This window comes from Anabrus simplex, chromosome 6, assembly GCF_040414725.1.
Source record: "Anabrus simplex isolate iqAnaSimp1 chromosome 6, ASM4041472v1, whole genome shotgun sequence".
Taxonomy (NCBI): Eukaryota; Metazoa; Arthropoda; class Insecta; order Orthoptera; family Tettigoniidae; genus Anabrus; species Anabrus simplex.
The window spans coordinates 332,547,618-332,574,514 of record NC_090270.1 but is presented as its reverse complement, the minus strand read 5'-3'; the positions used below and the strand labels follow the sequence as shown (position 1 = coordinate 332,574,514).

Here is a 26,897-nt window from a genome sequence, read left to right as displayed (position 1 = left end):
GTAGAAAGAACTGTCAACGAATCATACAAATTGGAAAGTTCTATAATGAGGAATCAATGGGAATTTAACAATGTGTAATCTATATAGACTTTATTTAATTTACTCATCAGAAGCAAGCTACAAAATGCACGTATAGTCTGAAATCCTCACTTCTTGCACTCAGAAATAGAAAAAAATAATTCTATGGTATTCGTATTATAAAAAATATAAGTGTTCATCATACATCAAGAGAATTTCTTACAAACATCTGTTAATTGATTTTAATTACATGTCATTAGCAAATTGTTGTAGAGGTATAGTCCAACAGACATTCTTATACAAATCCATAAACAGCATAATTATAATCCACAGTTTCCTGAATACAAAGGTTAACTTGTGCTTGCATCAACCATTCTACAGCATTGCTTCCTCCTGATCACTACATAAATAAGTGTGAGCAATCTAATTAAAATGGCAATGAAATATAACAAATAAGACTTTATGGTACCTTTTAAAATAATTCTTTACAAATAAATAGATGGCATAAGGATACAACTGCAAGAAGTTAACTTAAAAATGAGTATACATATAATCATTACTGTTTTAGTTTTTTTGTCTTTATTCTTTTGTCTTTCTTGTTTCACTACTGTTTGTCAGGTAATTGTGCATTATGATTTATTATTATTGGTAAAATTTGTACACCACTACAATTTTTGAATGTAATTAATTATCATATTGTCATTGTTTGTTTATTTATTTATTTATTTATTGATTTCAAATAAAGTTGCTTATTTCTTTTATTACTATCATCATATTTTTGAATATTGTTATTATTTCTGTACACATTGTGTAAGAATAATAAGAACTATCTATACAACTATGTCAACTATGGACATGCCTTTGATAATTTCAGATGAGCATTGTCTGTATCCCTGTTATGAAAGAAAGAAAGAAAGAAAGAAAGAAAGAAAGAAAGAAAGAATATACTGTAATACTACAAACCCTGACACATGCATACTCTCACTCTCTCTCTCTCCTCCTCCAAGGTTAAATTCAGAGGTACCGGGCGAGTTGGCCGTGCGCGTACAGGCGCGCGGCTGTGAGCTTGCATCCGGGAGATAGTGGGTTCGAATCCCACTATCCGCAGCCCTGAAGATGGTTTTCCGTGGTTTCCCATTTTCACACCAGGCAAATGCTGGGGCTGTACCTTAATTAAGGCCACGGCCGCTTCCTTCCAACTCCTAGGCCTTTCCTATCCCATCGTCGCCAAAAGACCTATCTGTGTCGGTGCGACGTAAAGCACCTAGCAAAAAAAAAAAAAAAAAAAAAAAAAAATTCAGAGGTGAGATCCCAGAAACCTTTCAGATCAAAACAGGGGTCAGACAAGGTGACAGACTTTCCCTACTTCTCTTCAACTACATCCTTAAAAAAACTATGAGAGGATGGTACAAGGAACTGCTTAGCTTGTGTGCACAGAGTAGGGTCTATCTGGGTCACATGACGGAAGGGCTGAAAGCAGATAGTCCAGCCTTTGTATGTGACATGGCACTGACCGCTGAGTATCTGAAAGTAGCAGTGATCCAGGTCAATTATGGTTTTCGTGGTTCCCATTTTCACATCAGGCAAATGCCACGGCTGTACCTTAAGACAGGTGGCCACAGCAGGACTCTAGGTGTCGCCAGATAAAACCAAGTACTTTACCAATATTAAAGAGGCTAACAGGCAGCTGTCACTAGAATAAAGTAAAACTGAGTGGACAAATTTAAGTACCTTAGTGACCAGATGGTATCCAAGTCGTCTGAGAAAGCACTTTTTGTGTGAGAGTAAACAAACTCGAGTGACTCAAAACACCAACAACAAGCAATGTCTGTCACACAATCCAAAGCTGAAACACTACAGTCATCTGACCAGAAACCCTGTAATGCGATGGAGTGTGTCACTAAACTCAAAAGGCTTGAATGAAAAACTGGGTCTCTGAGAGAGAAGAATTCTCAGAAAGATCCTAAGCCCGGTAGTGGAATATGGGGAATACTGGAGATGTCACAATTCAGAGCTCTACTCCCAGATAGAGAGGTTCTGTGACTGTGCCATCCGTGTGTCACTGAACACCTTTGATGTGTTAGTGTAACCACAAGGGAAAAAAAGTCCTTACCACTTGGCTGAGAGACACTGAAAAGGTCATAAAAGAACTGGTGCTGACAGACTTACAAAACAGTCAGATTGTGAGACAGATCCTGAAGAAAGTCCATGGATTTCAGGAAAAAACTCTGAAGAAGAAAGTTACCCCTCTCGTCAGAGCATAGTTACACAGGGAGAAGATGTGACAATACTGGGCAATGATCAAACAAGCTTGGTTCAAACTATGCTCATTTGAAACTGACCGACCAACCGACCGACCGACCGACCTACCTACCTACCTACCTACCTTCCCTAATGACAAATCAAGTCATAAAATGATAGCTACATGAAAAGGAATACATCATACGATAAACATAATGACAGGGCAATGTGGGAAGAGAAAGCCATTTTCGAGAGGGTCCACAGACAGTTTTAAGAAGATACAGAATATAACTTTATTTTTTCAATGTTTTATGTTCCAGATAAAAACTAGGGAATGATTTTTAAAAAATTAAATGTGTGAATTCAGAGATTAGACTCTGAAATCTTCGAGCAAATTCTTTATATGACAGATTTTGTCCAAATGTCAGAGTACATGTTTGAAGGGTGATCCTAAATGGTAATTAAGTTACATTTGGAACAACTGCACTTGCCTTGTGACTGATGAAAGTGACATGCAGATAAAGGAATACTGTACATCTGATGATGGGCTTATCAACCAATCTCTCTCTTACAATACAGTAATATCCTTTGGCAGAATTTTCAACTGACAGTTCATTAAAATTACTGTTTTCACAATTACAACTTGCTGACTTTTGGTTATATGTCATAATAATAATAAATTCATTCATTCATTCACTCATGACATATCGGCCAACTTTGGACCACGTCATTTCAATTGGCTATTTCCGACTTTGATATCTGCCCAATACTTCCGCATGCGTTCTTGGTGTCGTTCTTTCCTCTCCTGTGCCCATGCCTTTCTAGCTTTTAATTTTGGCTTGTCTCGGAAACCCTGGAACGCTTCAAGTTTCTTCTTAAGTGGGACACGCTCCTGGATGTCATTATGTGTGATTCCCACTCCTTCAAGGTCTATCCACCTCAATGAACCAAGCGACTCTTTTTCCTCCCTCCAAAAATCCTATTACTTCTGCCAGGTTGGTTATATGTCACGGCTGATTATCCTGAACTTTCAGCAGAAGTTTTAAAATGCTTTGTGTTCCTCACTACTCATTTTTGTAAAACTGCATTCTCCCAAAAATGTGTCTGAAATAAACTTGAAGTTGAGGCTTTCTTGATATTGAAATAATCGGACATTAAATCCAACATTGCAGAGTTTTGTTCGAAAGCATTGTTTAAATAAAAGTGTAATTTAACCTTTTGATTTTTATAAATCTGAATCAAAATATACAGTTTGTAACATATTTTCAGTTTGTTTTATTTCAAAACTCAGAGAGGGGGATCTGTGAAATTTTACTTTTTTTGCAAGGGGTCTGTGGACTAGAAAGTTTTGAAACCACTACAGAAGGAGAAAGGATTCCAACATGTCAATATAAGTAATGAGAAGGAACAAAGAAGTGACATATCAAGTCATTATGTGATTGTTGCTTATAAGGGCCTAACATCTAGGTCATTGGCTGCATCTAGTCATATACAGAAAGATAGGTACATGAAAAGGAATACATACTGTAATAGGATAAACATAATGGATGCAAAAGAACTGGGGTTCATGAGGAGAGATCCTATGTTCATGAGGAGAGCAACGCCAAGAAATCAGCATCAAACACAAACACACTGTTGGTTTCCGTGGTGTCACTGTAGTGTACGTTAGTGTAACTGTCAGTTCGGAGGTCTGTATTCAAACCCTCCCCTGGAAAAGTTTTATTCTTTGACTGGTGCCCTCATGCCAGTCTCAGGCCACGTACAGATTTAGCAACACCGCCTCGCAAAGCCCATTTGAATTCGCCCGCGAAGTGATCCGATTAGCTAACTTCAGCAGCTCATAAAATGTCAACGGTGCAACATATCGAATTACTTTTTTCAAAAAATGTATCAGTTTGACCAACCCTCTAACGCTCATATACCTGGTTCACGTTGTTTCCGAACTCCCTCTATATATTAACTATTTCACTGCTGCAATCGAGTATACTCGTTCTCCGCGAAGTGAGCCGCCAGTGCTGTGGTCGAGTATACTCGTCCTGAACTTTGCGCCGTCAGTGCTACGATCGAATATATTCGATATGTCTTGAAACATTTGTTTAAGTTCCTGCCATCTATTTGCTAACCTTAGAACAACTTTCTATTCGCATACAGCCTGCAGTATAAACATTTATCTTTTGTCATCTCATGTAAACAAATACTCTAGTGTTTCCATCATTGCTGTCGCTCATGATCGTAACATGCACCCAGAGGATATTCTTACTCTTTTAGAGGAAATGGAGTCTGACGTGGATTTCGACAGTGACGGTACTGATATTGTGGATATCAGTGAAGTGATGGGGAGTGATAATAATGTTGATAGAGGTGATGATTTGCTGCCAGAGAGGGGAAGAAATGACACTGACGTAAGCCTGCCCATGTGGTCGGACGACGAGTTTACGCCAAAGGCGCATGCATTTCAAGCGCCAAACCTAGCTATGTCAAATAATAATTTGACCCCTGAATGCCCTGAAATGGATTTTGGGGTATTTGTGAATGAACAGACGTCGGTGAGGGTAGCGGATGAAGCAAACAGATTTTATAAACAAACAGTTGATGCTAAGTTTATGACAAATTCCGCCCTATATTTATCAATATTGTGGGTTTAATTTGATCTTTCTACTGTTAATCGTGTGTATGACTTGGCATTGTACATAAATAGGCATAGCCGATAATACAAATTAAAATTTCGAAGCATCTTCTTAATGGACGAAATTTTCACCACCTCATATGGAATCGAACCCTGGAACTGTCTCCAACACTGTAGGAACACACTGGTGAGTTAAAATATTGTCTCAAAATGTTATTCTGTAGTTAATGCTTGTATTTTATGTTTAAATTGGCAATAATATTTGATGACGTTGTTGGCTGAAAAAATTTAGCACTGGGGTCGCACCAGCCTGTCCAAGAATTCAGCAGCGAAAAGGTTAAGACAGCTGTGAATGAAGATGTAGAGAACATCCTTGTCTCTTCTTTCTGCTGCTCCTTCTTCCCACGCTGACTTATCTCTATGCTTATCCTATTATGTATTCCTTTACATGTACCTTTCTTTTACACTTGACTTAATTCTACACTTGCGTGTAAATCTTGACCAAGTATCAACAAATTTAAAAATTAAAAAAAACACACATATATACATAATTTTAAACGAGCAAATTCTTACCTTATTTCCATCCAATATTAGCTGCTCAAGAGATGTTAACAAACCAAATTCAGCAGGTAAGTACGCCAACTGGTTGTGGGATATTTGGAGACTGACTAATGTAGTCAAATAACAAATAGTAGGTGGTAACCAATAAATATTATTATGGCTAATATCCATAGTAAGCAGTTTTTTGGAAAAACTTCCGATATTATCTGGTATATCAGATAATGCCACTGATTTCAGATTGATATGCTTCAAATTTTTACATGTATTCAAAGTTTCTGTAGGGAATGTGTACAAAACATTCCCAATACTGTTATCTAGTCCATTTCCAAGAACTAATTTCTCAAGAGCTTCAAGCCCATGAAGAAATTTAAGTGAACTCGATGTGAAACAACAATTAGATGCTATCAGACACCGCAGTGTATTTGCCACACCAACTTTCTCACCTCGTCTTGCATACACTGATACCTGAGATGGTCCAATCATGTTTTTGTTGTTGCTAATGTCCAGTTCAGTTAATGACTTACATCTACTTCCAAAAATCCACTGCGGAACGTCACTAAAAGCATTGTAACTTAAATTTAAAGATACCAACTTGCCGACACATTTAGGAGCACTGTCAAAGAACTGAATTTTATTGTGAGAGAGATCTAATGTCGCCAAATTTGGAAGGTTAACTATTATACAATCAGGAACTTCAATAAAGCAGTTATGTGACAGTATAAAAACTGTCAACGTGAAGAGAGAGAGTTTCTTAGGGAGCTCTGAAAGACTATTCACAGATACATTGAGGTAGGAGAGTTCTTTTAACTGTTCGAGAGAATCAGGTAAAACTAAGAGAAGGTTATTTGATAAATTCAAACTCTTCAGATGTGTAAGAGTACATATCTCCTCTGGTACTTTTCCAATAGAATTATTGGAAAGATCTAAGTAAACTAGATTTTCAAGGCTGTAGATAACAGGGGGAAATTCTTGTATCTTGTTGTACGCCACCATTAGTGTACGCAAATTACTGTTCAATCTAATGTCATCTGGCAAGCATGTCAATTCATTACGTGATGCATCAATATTTTCTAGTCGTTGAAGCTTTCCAATGCCACAAGGAATTTTACACAGCTTGTTTCTTGATAAATTGAGAGTAGTTACATTTTGGAGATATGCAGAAAAACCATCTGACAACTCCTGTAAAGAAGGAAAAATAAAACAAGTTAAAGTCAAGAAGCATTTACACTTACACAATGACAATAGCTCTAGGCACAAGACTCCATTTTAACTTTTAGAGAGACCCTTTTTAGTTAATTAATATGTTAATTTACTCAACCCAATTGATTTAAGCAAATAATAAGAATAAAAATCATATACACAGCACAACACACATGCACAGTCATGAAATTCCAAAATCTAAATTCAATGATACCATTTATAAACACAACTGAACACAGATTATCATCAAAATTATTGTGAAATCTGTGTAATGAAACCTATAAAGAAAACCATTTTCAGAATCATAAAAGAACACTTAGAGAACCAGTATCGAAGTACAGAAGGGGAATATGGTTTCTTTTCTTTCTTTAATAGCTGGTTTACAACAGGGTAGTAAACCCCAATTACAGTAAACCTAAAAGTACTTATGAAATTACATTGACACAAATGTTAGATCTAAAAAACTAAAAATACAATTCTTAATAACTAAATTATGAATTAAATTACATTGATACAAGTGTTAGATTTTAATAACTAAAAATAAACTTAATAACTAAATTATTAATTATTTTACACTGATACAAGTCTTAAGTCTTAATAAATAAAAATAAACTTCTTAATAACTAAATTATTCAGTACCTATAACTTTTTGACAGCTTTCAACGTGATTTTAATGCTTAGTGTTGTGGCAGTGTAGCTGAAAAACGTTTTATGAATTTGTATATTGACATGTCGAAGTCCAAGTTAGTGTTAATGCTAACAGCTTCATTATAGTTGTTACATAACCTATAGAGTGGTGAATGGTTATGGGCGGTCGTCAGAGCTCTTTCAGTCCTAAACATGCTGCGTTCTCTTGAGTGCAAGCGAGGTACATGAAAATTCAATAAAGACAGTAAATTCACGTTATCAATTTTATTGTTTAATAATTTATGCAGGTACTTGACATCAATTATTTTCCTTTGATTTTCAAGACTGGTCATTCCGACACTGGTTATTAAATTTTTGTATTGCATCATAAATGGGTACAAGCCATGTGTTTGGTGATGAAGGAATCTTACAAAACGTTTTTGCATTCTTTCAATTAACCAATGTTAATAATGTTAACTAATTAATTAATGTAACAATTGACTTAGCAAATGTCATGGGACAGTTACCTAATAGCGAGTGGGGCCTCCTCTGGGCCTGCGAACTGCAGTGAGACGCCGTGGAAGTGAGTCGACAAGTCCCTGGTAGTCCTCTGGACGCAGCTGACACCAAATCGTTTGCAGAGCGGCCGCCAATGCTGGTCTATTCATGGGTGCAGGATCCATGGCACGGAGCCTGCGTTCCAGGATATCCCAGATATGCTCGATAGGATTCATATCAGGCCTCCTGGGTGGCCATGGCAGTCATTGGACCTCCGCTGCTTGTTCCTGGAACCATTCCCAGGTGACGTGGGAGCGATGTGGTGGCGCGTTATCATCTTGAAACACCGCAGAACTGCCTGGGCGCCGGAAGGCCAAAAATGGGTGGAGATGGTCTCCAAACAGCTCAACATACCGCATACCATTCAAAGTCTCTTCCAGAACAACTAGGGGGCCCATTCCATACCAGGAAAATGCACCCCAGACCATAACAGAGACACCAGCGCCCTGGACCACACCTTCGAGGCAGGCGGGATCCATTGCTTCATGTGGTCTGCGTCATACACGGTGCCTCCCATCGGCATGGTGCAGTTGAAATCGTGATTCGTCCGACCATATCATGTTACGCCATTGTTCCAGTGTCCATCCCTGGTGACTGGCGACAAATGCGCATCGTTGTACCCGATAACGCTGGATTAACAGTGGCACCCGTGTGCGGCGCCGGCTCCCATACCCCATAGAACCCATGTTCCTACGGATTGTCCACTGGGAGACGTGTCTAGCATGGCCTGTGTTAAATTGAGCCATGATTTGTTGCACAGTTGCCCATCTGTCACTATTGACAATCCGTCTCATATGTCGCCAGTCACGGTCATCGAGGGTGGCTGGACAGCCGGTCGTTCGTCTGTTGTGGACGGTGACACCCGCATTCAACCACTCACGATACACCCTGGACACGGTTGATCGTGTGAAGCCGAATTTCCGCACCACTTCCGAAATCGCACTTCCCATCCGCCGGGCACCAACCACCATACCCCGTTCGAATGGTGTCAGTTCACGACGACGTTCCATGTTACAACTGTCACATGCACAGCCACTGCTCACAAGGTCTCGTATACAACTGCCGCTGGCACAGGGGGCGTGTGGTGCGCAGACAACACACCTGCGCATCAGTGCTCCGCTATCCCATGACATTTACTCAGTCAGTGTATTTATCGAACCTTGGATTCCATACAATGCTAGCATATTGCAGTTTTGTTCGTACATGAATGAATTTGTCTTCCTGAACAGTTTAGTGCTCCATATAATAAATCCTAATGCCCGGTAGGCCTCTCCTATCAACTTGTTTACATAAGCAGTGAAAGTAAGACCCTTGTCAAGCCGGAAGCCAAGATCACTGACTTGGTCAACTTCCTGCAGGGCATTTGGACCCAGCTTGTATGGAAATACAGTTTTATTCTTTTTTCGGGTGAATGACAATGTTACACATTTCGAGGCATTAAATTTTAATTTGTTCATATGGCTCCACATTAGAATATCATCAAGGTCTTTATGTAGTAAGTAGCAGTCATGTGTTGAGCTAACCAGTCTAAATATTTTGAAGTCATCTGCATAAAGGAGACAGTTGGAATTTTGTACATGTTTAGGTAAATCATTTATGAAAATCATGAAATTGGGCCCAGGTTCGAACCCTGAACGATTCCCGAATTTACATTATATTCCATAGATGAATTTCCAAGGTACTGAACATATTGTTTTCTATTAGATAAGTACTAAAAATTTTGAGCAAATCTCGCGAGAATCCAAGTCTACTAATTTTATTTAACTATATCATGATCCACGCTGTCAAATGCCTTTTCAAAATCTGTGAAATCAATGTCCACTTACCCGCATTGTCTAATTGTCTCAATATATCCTGACACAGATTGACCAGATTTGTAACTGTAGATCTCCTAGATACAAACCCATGTTGCTGGTCAGATTTTTTTAAAATGCTATTTGTTCAGGGCATCGACCTATAGAAATGTTATGAACCTGCGTGTAATATTGGAATGGAGGAAGTGTAGAGTGTTGAATGTGAGGAAAGGAACGTTAAGGATGACACAAAAACCCAGTCCCCAGCCCAGGGATATTAATCACTTACAATTAAAAAACCCTGACCCAGCCAGGAATCGAACCAGGGGCCACCGGGTGACCGGCGGACGCGTTGCCCCCTACACCACAGGACCGGACTGGTCAGATATTAGTGGTCCAATGTGTAAATTAATTTTATCATGAAGAATAAACTCAAAAACTTTTGTAAAAGCTGATAGGATACACACACTTGATAGTTTTTTATTAACAGCTGATCATCTGATTTTAGTATGGGGCAAACCCAAGAGACTTTTTCCAAACATCAGGAAAAGTTTGTGTTTAAAGAGCAAGATTATAAAGAAAATATAATGGCTTCCTAAGAATTTCCGCGCATCCCGTTACGATATATGGAGGTATCTGATCCGGATCTGCAGATGTCTTCGGCTTTAAATTTCTTAGTGCTCTGTCAATGTCTTCCACCGTTATTTCATCGATGTGTAAAGTTTCTGAGTCACTAGTATTATCTGTGACAATATCATGCCGAGCAGTGTGTTGAGAGCAGACCGATCTGAAATACCTAGCAAACCCATCCATAACTGATTCACCACTCTTTAACTCCTCATTATTGTACCACATAGGCTATTATTACAAGTTCCTACTACTTTTCTACTTTTTACATAAGACCAATTTTTTTTACAGTCATATGCACTGGTGTCTTCGATGGTCGTTACATATTTCCTAAAGCTACTTGATTATCTGCCTTAATTTTGCTTCTGAGTTGTTTAAATTTCATATCACTATATTGGGAAATGCCCTTACGTTTCCTATGCAAATCTTTCTGTTTTAAGTCTCTAATAATTTCTCTAGTGAACCAGGAGGGGTATTTATTAGGCCTCTGTGAATTAGACACTGGAACGTTTCTCCACAATACCATGCACAGTTGACTGTAAAAAGTATTTACTGCCGAATTTATTGCTGTGCTACTGTATAGCTCAGTCTAGTCAGTGTCACTTAGTTCCGTGAATAGCTTCCCAAATTTAGCTTTCCTAAAATTAAATACTGTTTCAACTTTTAGCCTGAAATTTTCTATAGCACTTTTTAGTGGTAAATTTAATTTTAATGAAGGGTAGTGCTTATCTTCCGGTAAGAGAGGGAATGTGTCCCTGGAAACTTCTAGTTGCGTATAATTGGTAAGAATTAAGTCAAGGGTTTTCTCATTGCAATCTTGCACAGTGTTATGAGACGTTAGTTCGAAAAGGTTCATACAATTTTTTATCACCTGACATTGACTGTTACCAACATAGGGTTTGAGGTCTGTACATGTTATCGTGGGAATGTTAAAGTCGCCTGCTACGATCACATTATGACTGTAAATTTAATAATGGGCTTCTAGCCACTCTAGCACTTCCTGATATGACTCAAGATTAAGAGGCGGAGGGGATGTAGACAGCACAAACAAAACAAATGTCTCCCTGTAGTTATAATTTTAACAAGGTCTCTGCCCTATGTGCAAAGCCTTCGGCCTTGAGGACCTTAATGCTTTCCTTCACTGCTATGAGCACCCCACCCCCTCTCCTGCTGCTACCTCTGTCTTGTCTGTACACTCGGTATGCAGTGCTAAAGACCTCACTGTCATCAAGCCAGGTTTCACCTAATATACAAATATCTACATTATTAAGTAATAAAACCAAACCCCACGGCCCTTAACGCCCTTGAAAGGGCTTTGGCCCACCCAGCGACCGCTGCTCAGCCCGAAGGTCTGCAGATTATGAAGGGCCGTGTGGTCAGCATGATGCATCCTCTTGGTCGTTCTTCAGGGATTTCGAGACCAGGGCTGCCATCTCACCGTCAGATAGCTCCTCAATTCTAATCACGTAGGCTGAGTGGACCTCGAACCAGCCCTCAGGTCAAGAGAAAAATCCCTGACCTGGCCGGGAATTGAACCCGGGGCCTCCGGGCGAGAGGCAGGCACGCTACCCCTACACCACGGGGCCGGCATTAAATAATAAACTTTCATTAAACGAGTCTAATTTGGTTCTCATTCCTCGCACATTCTGATAGTAAATATTTATCAATTCTAGCTCACTCTCTACAGTTTTTCAAGATCTTCGGTACAATTAATAATCACTACTGGTGAACCCTGACTTTTCCGCATTTTAATAGTTCCATTTCTTACCCATAAGAAAGCGTACTGTTTCTCCCTCCTCTTCTGATGGGCAGTAGCTAGAAGCTTCCTCCTCTCCGGAACCAGGCTTTCGTTCACGAACACAATGGAGTCTCCAGGGAGTCCAATGTGATTCATAGAGAGGTTCCTCTTTACCCGGCGACGTTCGATGAGTTTCTCCTTGTCGAAGCGCCGCTCGAATTTCACCACTATCGCTCTATGTTCTTGGCTGGGTTGTTTAGGAAGTCGGTGGCACGCGTCAACCATCTCGACCTTCACTTCTACATCCAGAGCTCTTCCAATCTGCTTTACAGTTTCTAGTATGTTTTCATTCGGGCACTCAGGAACACCCTGTATTTCAAGGGTGTTCCTTCTGGAATATTGTTCTCCATCTACAAAACGGTTCTCCAGGGCCTTCACTTTGGCACACAGATTGATATTCTCCTACGTTAAAAGTTCGATCTTGGCCAAACACTGAGCTATATCACCCTGCTGTTTCTTCAGAAGTTTAGTGTGACACAGTTCTAATGAATTGCCTAGGTCTCTCTCCCTCTGATCCTGTACCCTTTTAATCTCTTTCATTTCTTCCCGAAACTTGTTAATAAGTTTGATCACATGAGCAATTGATGGAGATATTTCTTTGTTACAATGTCTACACAATTTATCACTCCTTCCATCGATACTGAAGCACTTAACGTGTGGTTCATGCATTCATGAATGTACAATTTTTTGGTAATTTTTACTATTTTTGGTACCTCTCTTACTTGTTTGAATTAATGTTATATGTTGTTCTTACCTTAATTGCTTCAGTATGGTAGCCTTACGTTGATTTAATACAAGTTTTCTTCGATGTGCAATCATGTCACAGGTTAGATGAATACTGCTTGCCTTTTGTTTCTCTTCCCCGTTGACTTACATCATCTTTTTCTTGCTTGCTGATTGGTTGCATCACCTTGACATGATTGCGTCACCGGCAACTTCATTTCTAACTGGTACCGAGAATGTATTCCTCCGCTCCTTTCTACTTTTTCGTAGGCCATTTCTGGTTTTTGCTTTGCCTTTGTTATATTATTAATTAATTGGAAATTATTAATATTCTTTCTGGACTTCTCCCACTATTTTGTATTTTTTGTTAAGGTTTTTATGTACTGTTGAGTACCGTTAGTCTTACAGCACTATTTTATGTCGTATCTGGAACCTTCTGCAGTGCTACTTAAGGAATGCCTCAATCTGGATCTAGGCACACAGCCCACATCTCTTCAAGGATCTCACCATAATCGCTGCCACTTCTCAGCGGCAGCTTTTATGCTGCACCTTCGTCCAGGCAGACACTTGGCCGCAAGTACGAGAGAAGGCGGCCTTTTGCTGACATGTATCTTGCTACACCTTGCTCAAGGTCGTTCACCTCAGCTTCGCTCACATGTTAGAGCTGCAGCATGACACGTCAATCGCAATTTAGCCACTCTTGGAGCTGGCTTGGCCAGCATTTCTATTTTACTTCAGATTTGTAACTATGGTAGCCTATACCTTGTATTCTGCACCAAATTGTGCATCAAGCCTATGAATAGCTTATGTAATGTTTTAACTAGTCGTGGCTATTCTTTGGAAAAGGACTTTTTATATTATTAGGCTGGTTTGCCCCTGAAAATTCTTGAACTACAGTGCACTGGCGAACTACTGTATGTAGTTGCTGGTTTAAGATTTGGCAACCTTTTTTTTTTTTTTTTCCTTTTTTTTTTCCCAATTTATTATCTCCCTGGAGGAGAAGTCAGTGCTGTGAGATTTCAATTCAACCCTTGTAATCAATTCATAATCTTCGTAATTTAAATTTGAATAGTATTTAATGGTTCAGCTTCGGACGATCAAGGAATTTCTTTAAATGATACTTTATTGACTGGTCCTTCAATTCAAGTTGACTTATCTGTCATCTTATTGAATTGTAGATTATTTTCTGTTGCGGTGATGGCCGACATTCAACAGATGGAAATTCTAAGTTCCCATGGAGGGAATTAGATATTTTTCCACCAATAGAGCATATAAAAAATCAGATGGATGGCTTTTCAGGCGTTTGCTCTATTAACCAGCATTTCGTCTTAGGTCTGACAATAGACTCTTCAGAGTGGGATGTGTCAGACCCTACCCACTGACGCTGGGGTGTATGCAGGTGAACTTATCAGAAACCTATTTAACAGGCACAGTCTGATAACTGCATACGGGAGATAAAACTCCACATGGAATTTATGCCCGCCTAGCAATTCCGAATGGAAATTCTAAGTTTCCATGGAGGGAATTAGATATTTTTCCACCAATAGAGCATATAAAAAAATCACATCAAAAATTAGATGGATGGCTTTTCAGGCATTAATAGAGCTGATAGTTCTGAAAGGCATACGGGTGCTGTGCTTATCTTGTCCCAAGAAACGAACCTTTTTTTTTCTAATCTTGTCTTCAAAATCCAAGGTGGCTTCCTTTAAAGGTTATTTCATTACCTTGGTTAGATTTTTGTGCCACACTACTTGCTGTAGAATTATCTGATAAATTACTTCAAAGTTTAAAGGTCCATATTTCTCAGACTTTTCTCTGGACAGATTCGACTATCGTCTTATCCTGGCTTGCTAAGCCCTCATATTATTGGCAATCTTTTGTGTCTCACAGGGTTGCTAAAATTCAAGAACGAACCTCAGTGGACTCCTGGCATTACGTCCCTACACGTGAGAACCCTGCTGAATTGATTTCGAGAGGTTGTAGTCCTCAGCGTTTAGCTAAACTTGATTTATATTGGCACGGTGCCACTTGGCTTATCAAATCTACATTCCAGTGGCCTAGTTATCCTAATTTGGAGCCTGTTAAGCAAATTTTAGTTCGCAGAGCTGTGATTACTGCGCACGTTGTCATTACAACTTATCCATTACTTCAAAAATTTTCCACTTTCCATAAACTCATATGAGTAATGGCTTATATTCTCAGATGGAAATTTTTTGTATTAGATCAACCTTTAAGACCTCAAGAATTTCAAACTGCCTAGGAATTAAAAGTAGCCACTAATAAAATCTTGTTTTCAGTGCAACAAGAAACATTTCTGGGAGAGTTTTGATTCCTTAGTAAAGGTATTTCCTTAAACAAAAGTAGTAAACTTTTGTCATTATTCCCCTACCTTGATCATGATAATCTTTTACAAGTGGGTGGCCGGTTTATCAGAGGATAAGAAGCACCCTATCATTTTACCTGCTAAACACCACATTACCAAGTTGATTATCAGACAATTTCATTATCAGCAATTACATGCCGGTGCTTGCACTTTGTTATAATTTGTGAACATTATTGGATCATTAACGGTATTCATGAGGTCAATTCCGTGATACAGAAATGTGTTAAATGTTTTTGTGCTAATCCCATGCCCGCATCTCAGCTTATGGGTGACTTTAGAGCTCAATCTTGTTGACCTTTTGTGTTCACTGGTGTTGATTACGCAGGTCCATTTTCCTATAAAACTAACCCAATGAGGCCTACCTCTAAAACTTTTTTTTTTCTATTTGCTTTATGTCGCACCGACACAGATATGTCTTATGGTGACGATGGGATAGGAAAGGCCTAGGAAGTGGAAGAAAGCAGCCATGGCCTTAATTAAGGTACAGCCCCGGCATTTGCCTGGTGTGAAAATGGGAAACCACGAAAAAAAAAACGGAAAACCACAATTAACCGAAAAATATTTTCTAATGATAATGTTATTGTTTTTATATCCCGCTAAGTACTTTTATTGTTTCTGGAGACGCCTAGGTGCTGGGATTTTCTCCTGCAGGATTTATTTTACGTGCCAGTAAATCTACTTACACGAGGCTAACGTATTTGAGCACCTTCAAATACCACCGGACTGAGCCAGGATCAAACCTGCTAAGTTGGGGTCAGAAGGCCAGCGCCTCAGCCGTCTGAGGAAAATAGTTTCTACAATACAGTACAGTACATACTGTAATCTGAAATGTCCATTCTTTAGCAGTTACATTAATAAAATACTGTATAAAATTACAGTAGGGTAGTTAAGAACCCGTAGAGGAGAAAACGACAGATAAAATTACATTAGCTAGTGGATGGAAGCTGACTGTCATCAATTACAAACAGATCAAGAAATTGTAGCTATGATGGAGAAAGAATCTGGAGTTGATGAGGAACAGAGTGACGACGAAGAAGACCACAATGAACAACTAGTGTCACATTTAGATGCCGCGGCCGCCTTAGATCTTGCCATACGCTACGTCAAGCAACACTCCGCTGCTACGCCCACTGATTGTGATGTTTATGAGACGCTGGTTTAACACTGCATCTTCGAGAAGGTTACAATCACTACGGCAAAAGAAACTAACAGACTTTGTAAAGATAAACAACCAGTGATTGATGGTTTATTATGTGTAATTATATTAACATATTCTAGTAAAATATGACTAATAAAGTGCAAGTAAATATTCATTCTATAATATGTTCATTCATTTCAATAAGGACATTCTTTTAAAAAAATTGAATATTTTAGTTCGGATTAACCGGACTTTCGGATTAACGGGACTCTAGTGTACTACCATTACATACAAATTCACACACAACTGACACACGACGACTTACAGTAGACTGTGTGGTATAATGCCTTACTACTACCTTGACATTGTAAACTCAACAGCATCACATACAAATTCACAAATAACTTAAATATTTACAATGCCATAACATTATGATCTACAGTAGGTTGAGCAGTACAATGACTTACTATTAGCTTAACTTTTAAATATGACACCAAAAAACAAGAATGATTAGGGCTTCTCTAATCAACTGTTCAACTCTCTTCAATCTGGTTTATTTGTACATGGCACATAAACGTGCTCTTTTCCTTCTAGCCTCCAGCATTTCCCACCCAAGATTTTCTCCCATACTTGTCACACTCCTTCTAGGATTGAAATCATTAAGCATGAACCTTGTAGCCTTTTGCTGTATAATCTCTAGTTCACTGATGAGCCCTGTTAGGTATGTCCCATATGGTTGCTCCATATTCCAGGATTGGCCTCACAAGGAACAAGTAGCCTTCACCTAGCAACTCCTGTCCTGTAGCACCCTCATCATAAAGTGTAAGGGCTTGTATGCTTTAGTAATTACTCTAGTTATGTGAGTGTCCCATTTAACATCACTTTTTATGTAGATTCCTAGGTATTTACAAGAGTGTCTGATCCAAGAGAGTACTGAAAGTCTTCTTGTCTGTGTTACTTCCCTACACTTATGAGACTGTATTTTTGTGAATTTATTTCAATTTTGTTACAGAATCCCCACCTTCGCAGTGTGTTTAAATAAGTTTGTAATAACCTATTACTGTAATGAAAGCATTTAGGATTTTTCTGTATATTGGTATTCTGTGTGTTGGAATGCATTTCCTATTAGTTTTTATATAATCATTTGTATGGAAGAAGATGGTCTAATAACATTTCAACAACCTCATTAAGTTGTTCTCTAATAAATTGTTCAACATAGGTGCTCAAGTAGAACTATGGCATAAATATAACGTCATTCTGGGCTAATTGCAAATTTAAAAAAAAATTAGAACTTATTCGCTACTTTCGATTAAGACTAAATCTAGTAAACATGCCGAGGTCCAGTATTACGAAAAATGGCACAGTGGTGGAATGCATTTCCTTATTAGTTTGTATATAATCATTTGTATTGTTCTTTACTCATTTTCATCATTTTGTAACAATATTTTTAAACTTTCATTCATATTCAACATTGACCATGGCTCAAGGCCATCAATACTGTAATTCTCACTTGTATCTAAATCAAGTCACTCATATAATGATGGCTTTTTTAAGTGAAGTTTTTTAATGTATTCAATTATGTAGTACATTTTTGATCAATTTTAACCAGGTACCTGATATGGTTTGAGGTAATGATACGGCTGATGATGCTCCATAGCAAAGGTCGAAACATGTACCAATTCTTATTTTAATGAGGATTTAACTCTAACTTTAACATACTGAGTTATATTGAATAGGTGGAAAAGAAATACATTTCTTACATTTATCATAAGATTACTTTCATTACGAATTTGCAATGATTTTTATTACTTGTAACACTGGATACTGGCCGCACTTAAGCGACTGCAGCTATCGAGCTCGGTCACATGCGTATCAATACGGAACAAAATGAAATTTATAAATCAGGACACATACGTATATTATGTATATTCCTGGATGGTGTGAATCTTTGCGTATGATATTGGTAGTTTGCATTCGTTTTCTATAAATACCTGGTGAGTTGGCCATGTGGTTAGGGGCGCGCAGCTTGAAGCTTGCATCTGGGAGATAGTGGGTTCGAACCCTACCGTCGGCAGCCCTGAAGATGGTTTTCCGTGGTTTCCCATCTTCACACCAGGAAAATTCTGGGGCTGTACCTCAATTACGGCTACGGCCGCTTCTTCCCCACTCCTAGGCCTTTCCTACCCCATCGTCACCATAAGACCTATCTGTGTCACTGCGACATAAAGCAAATTGTAAAAAAAAAATTAAAAAAAAAAAATTGCAAGGTCTAAAAATGTAGTTTTTTTATCATGTTCTACTAATTCTAACGTAAATTTTATGTAAGGATCTATTTCATTTAGTTGATATTTTACATTATTTAGGATTTTGTTTTTCTCAGGAATGGCTATGAGAAGGTGATGGGACCGCATGGCTATGGGAGACAGAATTCAGAAGGGGAACATCTCCTAGACTTCTGCATAAGAAACTGTTTGGTAGTAAAAAACAGTTCGTTCAACAAAAGAGTCAGTCACAAGATTACCCATCACAGCATGGATGGAAAGAGCAAGACGGTCATTGACTATGTTATTACAAATAAAGAAAGAAGTAGACTTGCGACTGATGTCAAGGTGATTCCAAGTGAGAACCTCAATAGCGACCACCGGTTATTAGTAGCAGATCTGAAAGACATGAATGTACCAAAGATAACAACCAGGAAATTACCTAAGATTAAGGTATGGGAACTACAACAGATAGGAAAAAGGACTGACTATCAGGACCGTATAAGAAGACAACTGCCTACAGAAGTGGAGAGTGGTGAGGTAGAGTGGACAAAATTTTAAAACACCTTGATAAAAGAAGCAACAGAGTTTTAGGGAAGACAAGTGCAAGAGTAAGGGAAAAAGAGACACCCTGGTGGAATGAAAGAGTAAGATCCTCAATAAAGGAAAGAAACATAGCACATACACACAAAAAAAAAGAGATAGCGAGCAATCCAAGCCAGAACAGGTAACGGCCGAGGGGAAGATCAGAGACCTTGAGCAAGTTCACCAGGACAAGAAATTGAGAGTTAAAAGAATAGTAGAAGAGGAGAAGATAAAGTGCTGGGAGAAATTTACTCAAAAACTGAAGGAAGATAGCAGAGGCCTTATGAAACTATTGTCCAAAGTGATCAAAAATAAAAGGAATTCAGTTGAAACCATTAAAGCAATAAGGAACATGCATAATTTTCAAAGATATATTTTTTGAAAAGTACACCAATGAAATAGTACGTAAACGTATTACATTGTGGTAAGTTGCCTTGTTTTCTACCATTAAAAAAATATTTAATAATGCCTTTCCGCAAGGCGAGTGAAACGGCCTCTGACGTAAGCGGGGCGCTGTGACGTCACGATCCAGTACCGCATGCAGCTCTACCAGCCGTTGTGCATCAGCCGTTGCTAAAAGCCGATTGTTTATGATTCATGATCGCGAATAACTTCGAAATGACAGAAGAAAGGTTCAAAACAGCAGAGTTAGACAATCTACCATGTGTAGATGTCATCATTCTTGAAAAACAGTGACTTTTGTGGCCGCAGAAATTCGCGAATAAAAAGCAAGTTTGTAAATGGCGTCTTTTATATATGTGCAATGTACTGTAACCCATAGTATTAGGATAACAACGAACCTGGATAGATATCACATAACTTTCAACATTTCCTTCTAGACTGATTCCCATATTAAAGAATAACATTACATTTTCGGGCTTTCAGCATTAGTAAAGTAAGAAATCGAACTTCAGCACTAACATAAACATATAGGTAGCATTATAGTACTAGTCCGCCTCTGTGGTGTAGTGGTTAATGTGTGCCACTCCCGGAGGCCCGGTTTCGATTCCCGGCTCTGCCATGAAAGTTGAAAACAAATAGTACGAGGGCTGGAATGGGGTCTACTCAGCCTCGGGAGGTCAACTGAGTAGAGGGGTTTTGAATCCCACCTCAGCCATCCTCGAAGTGGTTTTTCGTATTTCCCACTTCTCCTCCAGGCACCTAAGGCCACGGCCGATTCCTTCCCTCTTCCTTGTCTATCCCTTCCGATCCTCCCATCTTCCAACAAGGACCCTGTTGAGCATAGCAAGTGAGGCCGCCTGGGCGAGGTAATGGCCCTCCTCACCAGTTGCATCACCATACCCAAAGTCTCACGTTCCAGGACACTGTCCTTGAAGTGGTAGAGGTGAATCCCTCGCTGAGTCCGAGAGAAAACCAACCCTGAAGGATAAAGAAAGAAGGAAAGAAGGAAAGAAAGAAAGATCATAGTATTATAGGGCTATAATCTATCATTCCCAAAAAAATATATATTTATGGTTGGGACAACTGGCCTACCCACTTCCGGGGCTCATGAAAGAGAAACATTAAATAGCTTTGTGGAGGGAAAAAGTTAAACATGATAAAGATAGCCTAAATATGACTTCATCTAGTTTTCACAAGTCGGGCTGAGTGGTTCAGACGGTTGAGGTGCTGGCCTTCTGACCCCTACTTGGCAGGTTCGATCCTGGTTCAGTCCGGTGGTAGTTAAAGGTGCTCAAATACGTCAGCCTTGTATCGGTAGATTTACTGGCACGTAAAAGAACTCCTGCAGGACTAAATTTCTGCACATCGGCGTCTCCGAAAACTGTAGAAGTAGTTAGCAGGGCGTAAAGCCAATAACATTAATTACATTTGGCTCTTAACAAGCTGAGCACATCAGGCAAGAAAAGTGTCCTGGTGACATTTTAGTCATTCAATACAGGAATGTTATGGGTGCTGTGACTTTTAGTTTTTCTTTTTTTGCTTTACGTCACACCGTCACATATAGGTCTTATGGCGACGATGGGACAGGAAAGGCCTAGGAATGGGAACGAAGGAGCCGTGGCCTTAGGTACAGCCTCAGCATTTGCCTCGTGTGAAAATGGGAAACCACGGAAAACCATCTTCGGGGCTGCCGGCAGTGGGGTTCGAAACCTACTATCTCCCGGATGCGAGCTCACAGCTGCGCGCTCCTAACCGCACGGCCAACTCGCCCAGTATTTTTACCCTTCGGTTTATTGACTTGGCTTGTATAACCTAAAACTTAGGCTAAGTTGGATAATATTTTAAACACCAACATCACAATTTTCACCTGTGTGCAATTATGTTATTTATTTCATTAATATTATGATAATTATTATAATTGAGCATTGTTAACTTATAAGACCCCAACAGACAAGCATTGGTTTTGTGTAGTTATACATTTGTTAAATTCACGTTGTTTCCTTTCATGATGTACACGCCTATTCTTTGTTATATTATAGAGTATTTAGATATAGCCTAAATTTCTTTTAAAATTAAGCTCTTCAATAAAGACATAAATAACTGTCGCATGCCAGGATAAATTGGTAGAATTAGAGCTGTCAAAATGGTTCATAACCCCTTTGATTTATAATCTTGACATGGATCACCCAAAAACATAGGTTAGGTTTGGAGAATACTTTAATAATCAGCAATAATTAATGCACTGTTTATTACTTTCTTATTCCAAGATGTAATTGAAGCATTTAAATAAAGCATCATACATTAAAATTTAAAGTTTTACCACTAGAACAGCTGACATGGAAAAGTAATTGACAATTCAGACAAATTCATCTTACGTTAAAATCTTAAAAAAAAAAAAAAAACTGTAGAATTTTCCGATCTATCACCAGCATTTCTCCGGCTCGCCAAAATCCATTTCTCCCTAGTTTTAGCGTCTTTGGAACATTTATAAACAATTTGTTTGGGATGATATGCGATGTGCTGTTGCACATCGGAACTCTACACCATTTATAAGTTTTCTGCCTCACTGTCTGCGCAGGATTCATTTTAAGTCTAAAATATACCACTCAGATTATTATCCAATGTACAGACCTCGAATTTAACCATACCAGACACTAACATAAAGTAGAAATATGCGAAGTGTATCCTGCTTCTCACACCACACTGTTATTTCGTCTACTAATTCAGTCAACCTGTACGATGACGTCAGACCAATGATATCGCGTACTTGCGTCACGTGACAGTTTCGTACATTGATTTAGATTTTTATCATGTTTGGAGTTGTTATTTGTACATTCTGATCACATTTTTGAATTCTGCATGAAATTTTGAATCAGATTAGCATATTTTTAATTAAAACCCCGGATCATGCATGTTCCCTATTGAGGATCCTAATGGAAACCTGGCCAAGAAAGAAGAGGACACCAGAGTGGTTCTGAGAAATCATTTTGATCACCTATTGAACAGGACAGAAGCAGATCAGAGAACAAAAGAACCAGCTGTTGAAACCTGCACAGACGAACCTCCCATTACATGGGCAGAAACAGAAGCAGCCCTTAAGAAGATGGCGCAAGGGAAATCCCCAGGAATCGGTGAAGTTAGCACAGACATGATTAAAGGTGAATAGGTGGACCTTGAAAATAATTTTAATTTACTGTAATCTCACTTCAATACGGAATCCAATGAAATTCATAACTATAAATAAATGATTAAAGCAGCAGGAGTCCCGGGTTTACAGTGGCTACACAGAGTACTCAATGCAGTTTGGAAAGATGATAAGATACCTACTGATTGGAGCAAGGGTGTCATTATCCCCCTGTTTAAGAAAGGAAATCACCGAAAATGCTCCAACTACCGGGAAATAACACTCCTTTCTCATGGGCTTAAGATTCTTGAGAAAATCTTAGACAGTAGATTGCGAGTCATTTTAGAGCCACAGTTTGAAGAGGAACAGTATGGCTTCAGGCCTAACAGGTCCTTAACAGACCTAATCTTCAGTGACCATATGTTAATGGAAAACTATTGGGAAAAGGCAAAGATCTGTGTATGGTATTCCTTGACAATGAGAAGGCATATGACAGCATTGCAAGAGAGAAGATATGGGAATGCCTGAGAAAAAGGAATGTGCCAGAGGGACTGGTGATGAAAGTTCAGATATTGTATGAGAACTGTACCAGCCGTGTGCGACTGGGTGACTGACATTCATCCTGGTTCAAGACCGAAAGTGGAGTCCAGCAAGGCAGTGCACTATCCCTATTATTATTCATTACCATCATGGATGACATAAAGAACATCAAGAAAACCTCTGGTGAACTAAATGCAATGGCCTTCGCTGATGATTTTATGAGCTGGGGAGAAATTGAGGAACAAGTACAGTCGAGACTCAATGAATGGAAGGTTAAGTTCCAGGAGTTCAATCTCAAGATAAGCAAACTCAAAAAGTAGTGATGGCAATGAACAGAGAGAGACGACCAGCAAACAACAAGCTAGGAAACCAACCACTCTCACTTTTACCAGCAAGTACGAACACTCCTCTGGGATCCCAAACTACCAACAAAATCAAAGCTGGTGATGTTCAATCAGTACTTCATACCAATCTTAACCTATGGTATTGAAACCTGCACCCTCACTAAGAAAGACTCATCAAGGTTGCAGGCATCCAAGATAAAGTTCCTTAGGTCCACAATTCAAAAAACCAAACTGGACAACGTTAGGTCCACAATTCAAAATACCGAATGGGACAAGTTAAGGAATGATGCAGTTAGGAAGGAAGCTGACATTGTTGGATCGGGTCAGCATGTCCAGACTAAGGTGGTTTGGGCATGTAATGAGGATGGAGCCAACAAGGACAGCATATGTTAACTTGGAGAGGCATGTGGCAGGGAAACGGATGGTGGGAAGACCAAGAACCCACTAGATGGACATCGTAAAGGGGGACATTGCAGATCGGGGAAGGACACTGGAGGATGTCATTAACAACAGAACGTATCTCAATAAAACAAAATGGAAGAGGCTCGCCAACAGTATCCGGGAAAATGGAACTGTAAAATGACTATGATGATGATTATCAATAGCAGGAACTCCCATTGGGAGACCTTTTTGCAGATAGATTTTGTTATTAAATGAAAAGTAGTTGTTCTAATGCATAAATTCTAAGATAGTCATGAATTATTCTTCTATCTCTATTTTACATACTGGTACATAGGCCTACATACACACATGTTCTGGGCAGAGCAGTAAGAATGTATGTAGGAACCACAGCAGCAGTAAGGTACAATTCCCCTCCAATACACCACGCGGCATGTTTATTTGGCATGAGTTTTATCAAAACTTACACAGTGTGACCCAATGCAACCATTCTTGTATTATCTTGTGGCAAAGCACTGGCCTATAAACTCATTTCATATATAGTCTCCCTTCTTTCTTGTTTAAACAGTTGTCATGTTTCATTATTTATAAAGGTTTGGTTGAGATATTTTTTTTACAATTGGCTTTACACAGATAAGTCTTATGGTAATGATGGGACAAGAAAGGGCTGGGAGTGGGAAGGAAGTAGCCATAGCCTTAATTAAGGTACAGCCCCAGCATTTGCTTGGTGTGAAAATAGGAAACCACGGAAAACCATCTTCAGGGCTGCCGACAGTGGGGTTCGAATTCACCATCTCCCTAATGCAAGCTCACAGCTGCGCACCCCTAACTGCACCTTTGCTTGAGATAAGCCTGATACTGGCAAGTGGTAGGCAAAACCGTGGCTTCCTCAAATTTTATTTCGTTATCAAGGACAGAGAGCACTGTAGATTTTCCCAGTCGGACAGTGTTATAATGAGGCCTCTTCCAGCCAGGTATTAATACTGCACTTGATGGTGCAAATGTAAACCTTCCCGCATGAAGACAGAATATGTGCCCACTGGAGAGATGCTCCTGTGATTCTTTAGCCAAGAGTAAATCCTACAAAACATTCCAGGCATTTCTAATGATGGTCCTGATGTTGCTATGCATTAAAACCTTGTCAATCCTGTCTATAACTGTTGGGATGTATATGGAAGAAATGCCTATCTCTTGCACTCTTAAGGAGATATTGAAATAATGAAGTCAGAACTGCTCCAGCACGAAAGGGATTACAGATTATAGCTGCGACCTATGCTTGCTGTGAGATAACACAAGAATGGACACAATGGGTTTGTGCAAATTTTGGTACCGGTAACCCTAATGTGAGAGAAAGGCAAGCTGACATTAGTAACACCACTTTGCCCTCTCATTGTTATAAAAGTATGGGACCCCACTCTACTTTTGTTTTGTTTTGTTTAGGGGCTTAGAGAGTAAACTTAAATGAAACATTGACTCATTTACGATGCCAACACAGCCTAACATCCTGGCAGCACTATAAGTTTAAAAGTACTGTACTCAAATGTGAGTCTCAAAATTTCTAAACTGTTGAAAACAATTTTGCAAAAGTAGGCAATGGATGAAAACTTTCTCTTTCAGTGCATCAGGAGAACACTTACCGGTAATGCAACTCAGTATATAACTGACTGTAGTTCGTACAAACTTTCCTTATAACTATTTCAGCTTAAAATATCGCAAGTGTGTGGTTGCTGTTATATTATAAATAAATAAAAATTTCCTGACTTGATATGAACCAAATCCTATAATTTCCTGGTTTAACCAGAGCAGGTTAAGTCCCAAGAGCATCAAGCGTTCCTACATAAAAAAATTAAACAAAATAATAACCTTTTTAAATACTGTATTATTTACCATCAACACTCACTCCTCACTCCCCTTAGGAGTATCAGCAATATTATAGCCTAAACTATATTGATTAACATAAATTACATCTGACCTCTAATCATGCAGTTTTTCTTACTCCTACTTAAGTTACAGACGATTTAGTTCTGAAAATTTATCCCACCGAAATAAACTCTAATAATAATACTGTATAATATTATTAATGGAACCATGATATTTACCTGTACATCAGTGTCAGAAACAACAAAATGTGAATTTTTTGATGATGTTATCTGAAGCTGACTTAAAGACGTAGCGTCAAGTTCTGAATTACAGTAAACTGGCCGAGGATGAACACATGTACTTCCATTCAGCAATCTTTCTGCTTTCTCTTCTAGTTTTGCTGCTGTAACGTCCTCCGAATTCGACGTAGAGATGCAACTCATCTTCCTTTCACTAAAAAATTGACAAATATTATTTCTTTAACTACACCTATACATTCCGCAAGGAAGAAATAAATAAAGCCGGTAGCCACTAACCTATACGTGTCAAAAAAATTACATATTATCATCTAAATCAAAAAGTAGATGAAATTCTGATATTAATCTCAAAGTAGAATAACTGCAAAACAATGAACCAAATGCATTGTTAATACCTGTACAATCATTAAAAGATACTATTCACATGGGACACAAGAACCATAACAATCACGACATGTGCACCTTCTTTTGTTTATATCCGCAGTGTAGCCAGTATTATCAGCTGGGAAAATAAATACATGGTATTATAGAGCCGGTTATTTTGTTTACTATGCACATTATGAGCTATTTAAAATATGGGGGACGTGATTAGCTCAGTGGTTTACAGGTAGCTACTGGCTCCTCACCCAGAAGGCTGAGGTTCGAAATAAAATCGATCCTGGGTTGATCTCGAAATTATCGTAGTGTCAGCAAATACAGTAGAGACTCTACTGTACTGTATTTGGTGTCAGCAAGGGCATCCGGAATTACATCACCAGCCAAAACCAAAAATGGCTCCAATGACCCCAGACATGGAATATAAAATGTTAACGCAGCATTTTCTTGAATGATC

At 38.9% G+C, this 26,897-nt stretch overlaps 1 protein-coding gene across 3 annotated transcripts in view; it reads right to left on the bottom strand.

The window, feature by feature from the left end:
* LOC136875787 (leucine-rich repeat protein lrrA) overlaps window positions 1-26,630 on the bottom strand; it is a 129,157-nt gene extending 102,527 nt beyond the window's left edge. Inside the window, exons 1-3 of one of the 3 annotated variants that reach the window (XM_067149383.2) lie at window positions 26,461-26,630; window positions 26,048-26,261; window positions 5,459-6,625 (exon numbers count right to left, since the gene is read on the bottom strand). In XM_067149383.2, the coding sequence (XP_067005484.2) occupies window positions 5,459-6,625; window positions 26,048-26,251 (1,371 nt within the window). In that variant the 5' untranslated portion in view covers window positions 26,252-26,261; window positions 26,461-26,630. Of the gene's footprint in view, window positions 1-5,458; window positions 6,626-26,047; window positions 26,267-26,460 lie in introns of those variants that run through there. The other 2 variants (XM_067149386.2, XM_067149385.2) reach the window with 2 other exon arrangements.
* Window positions 26,631-26,897: the final 267 nt, after the last annotated feature.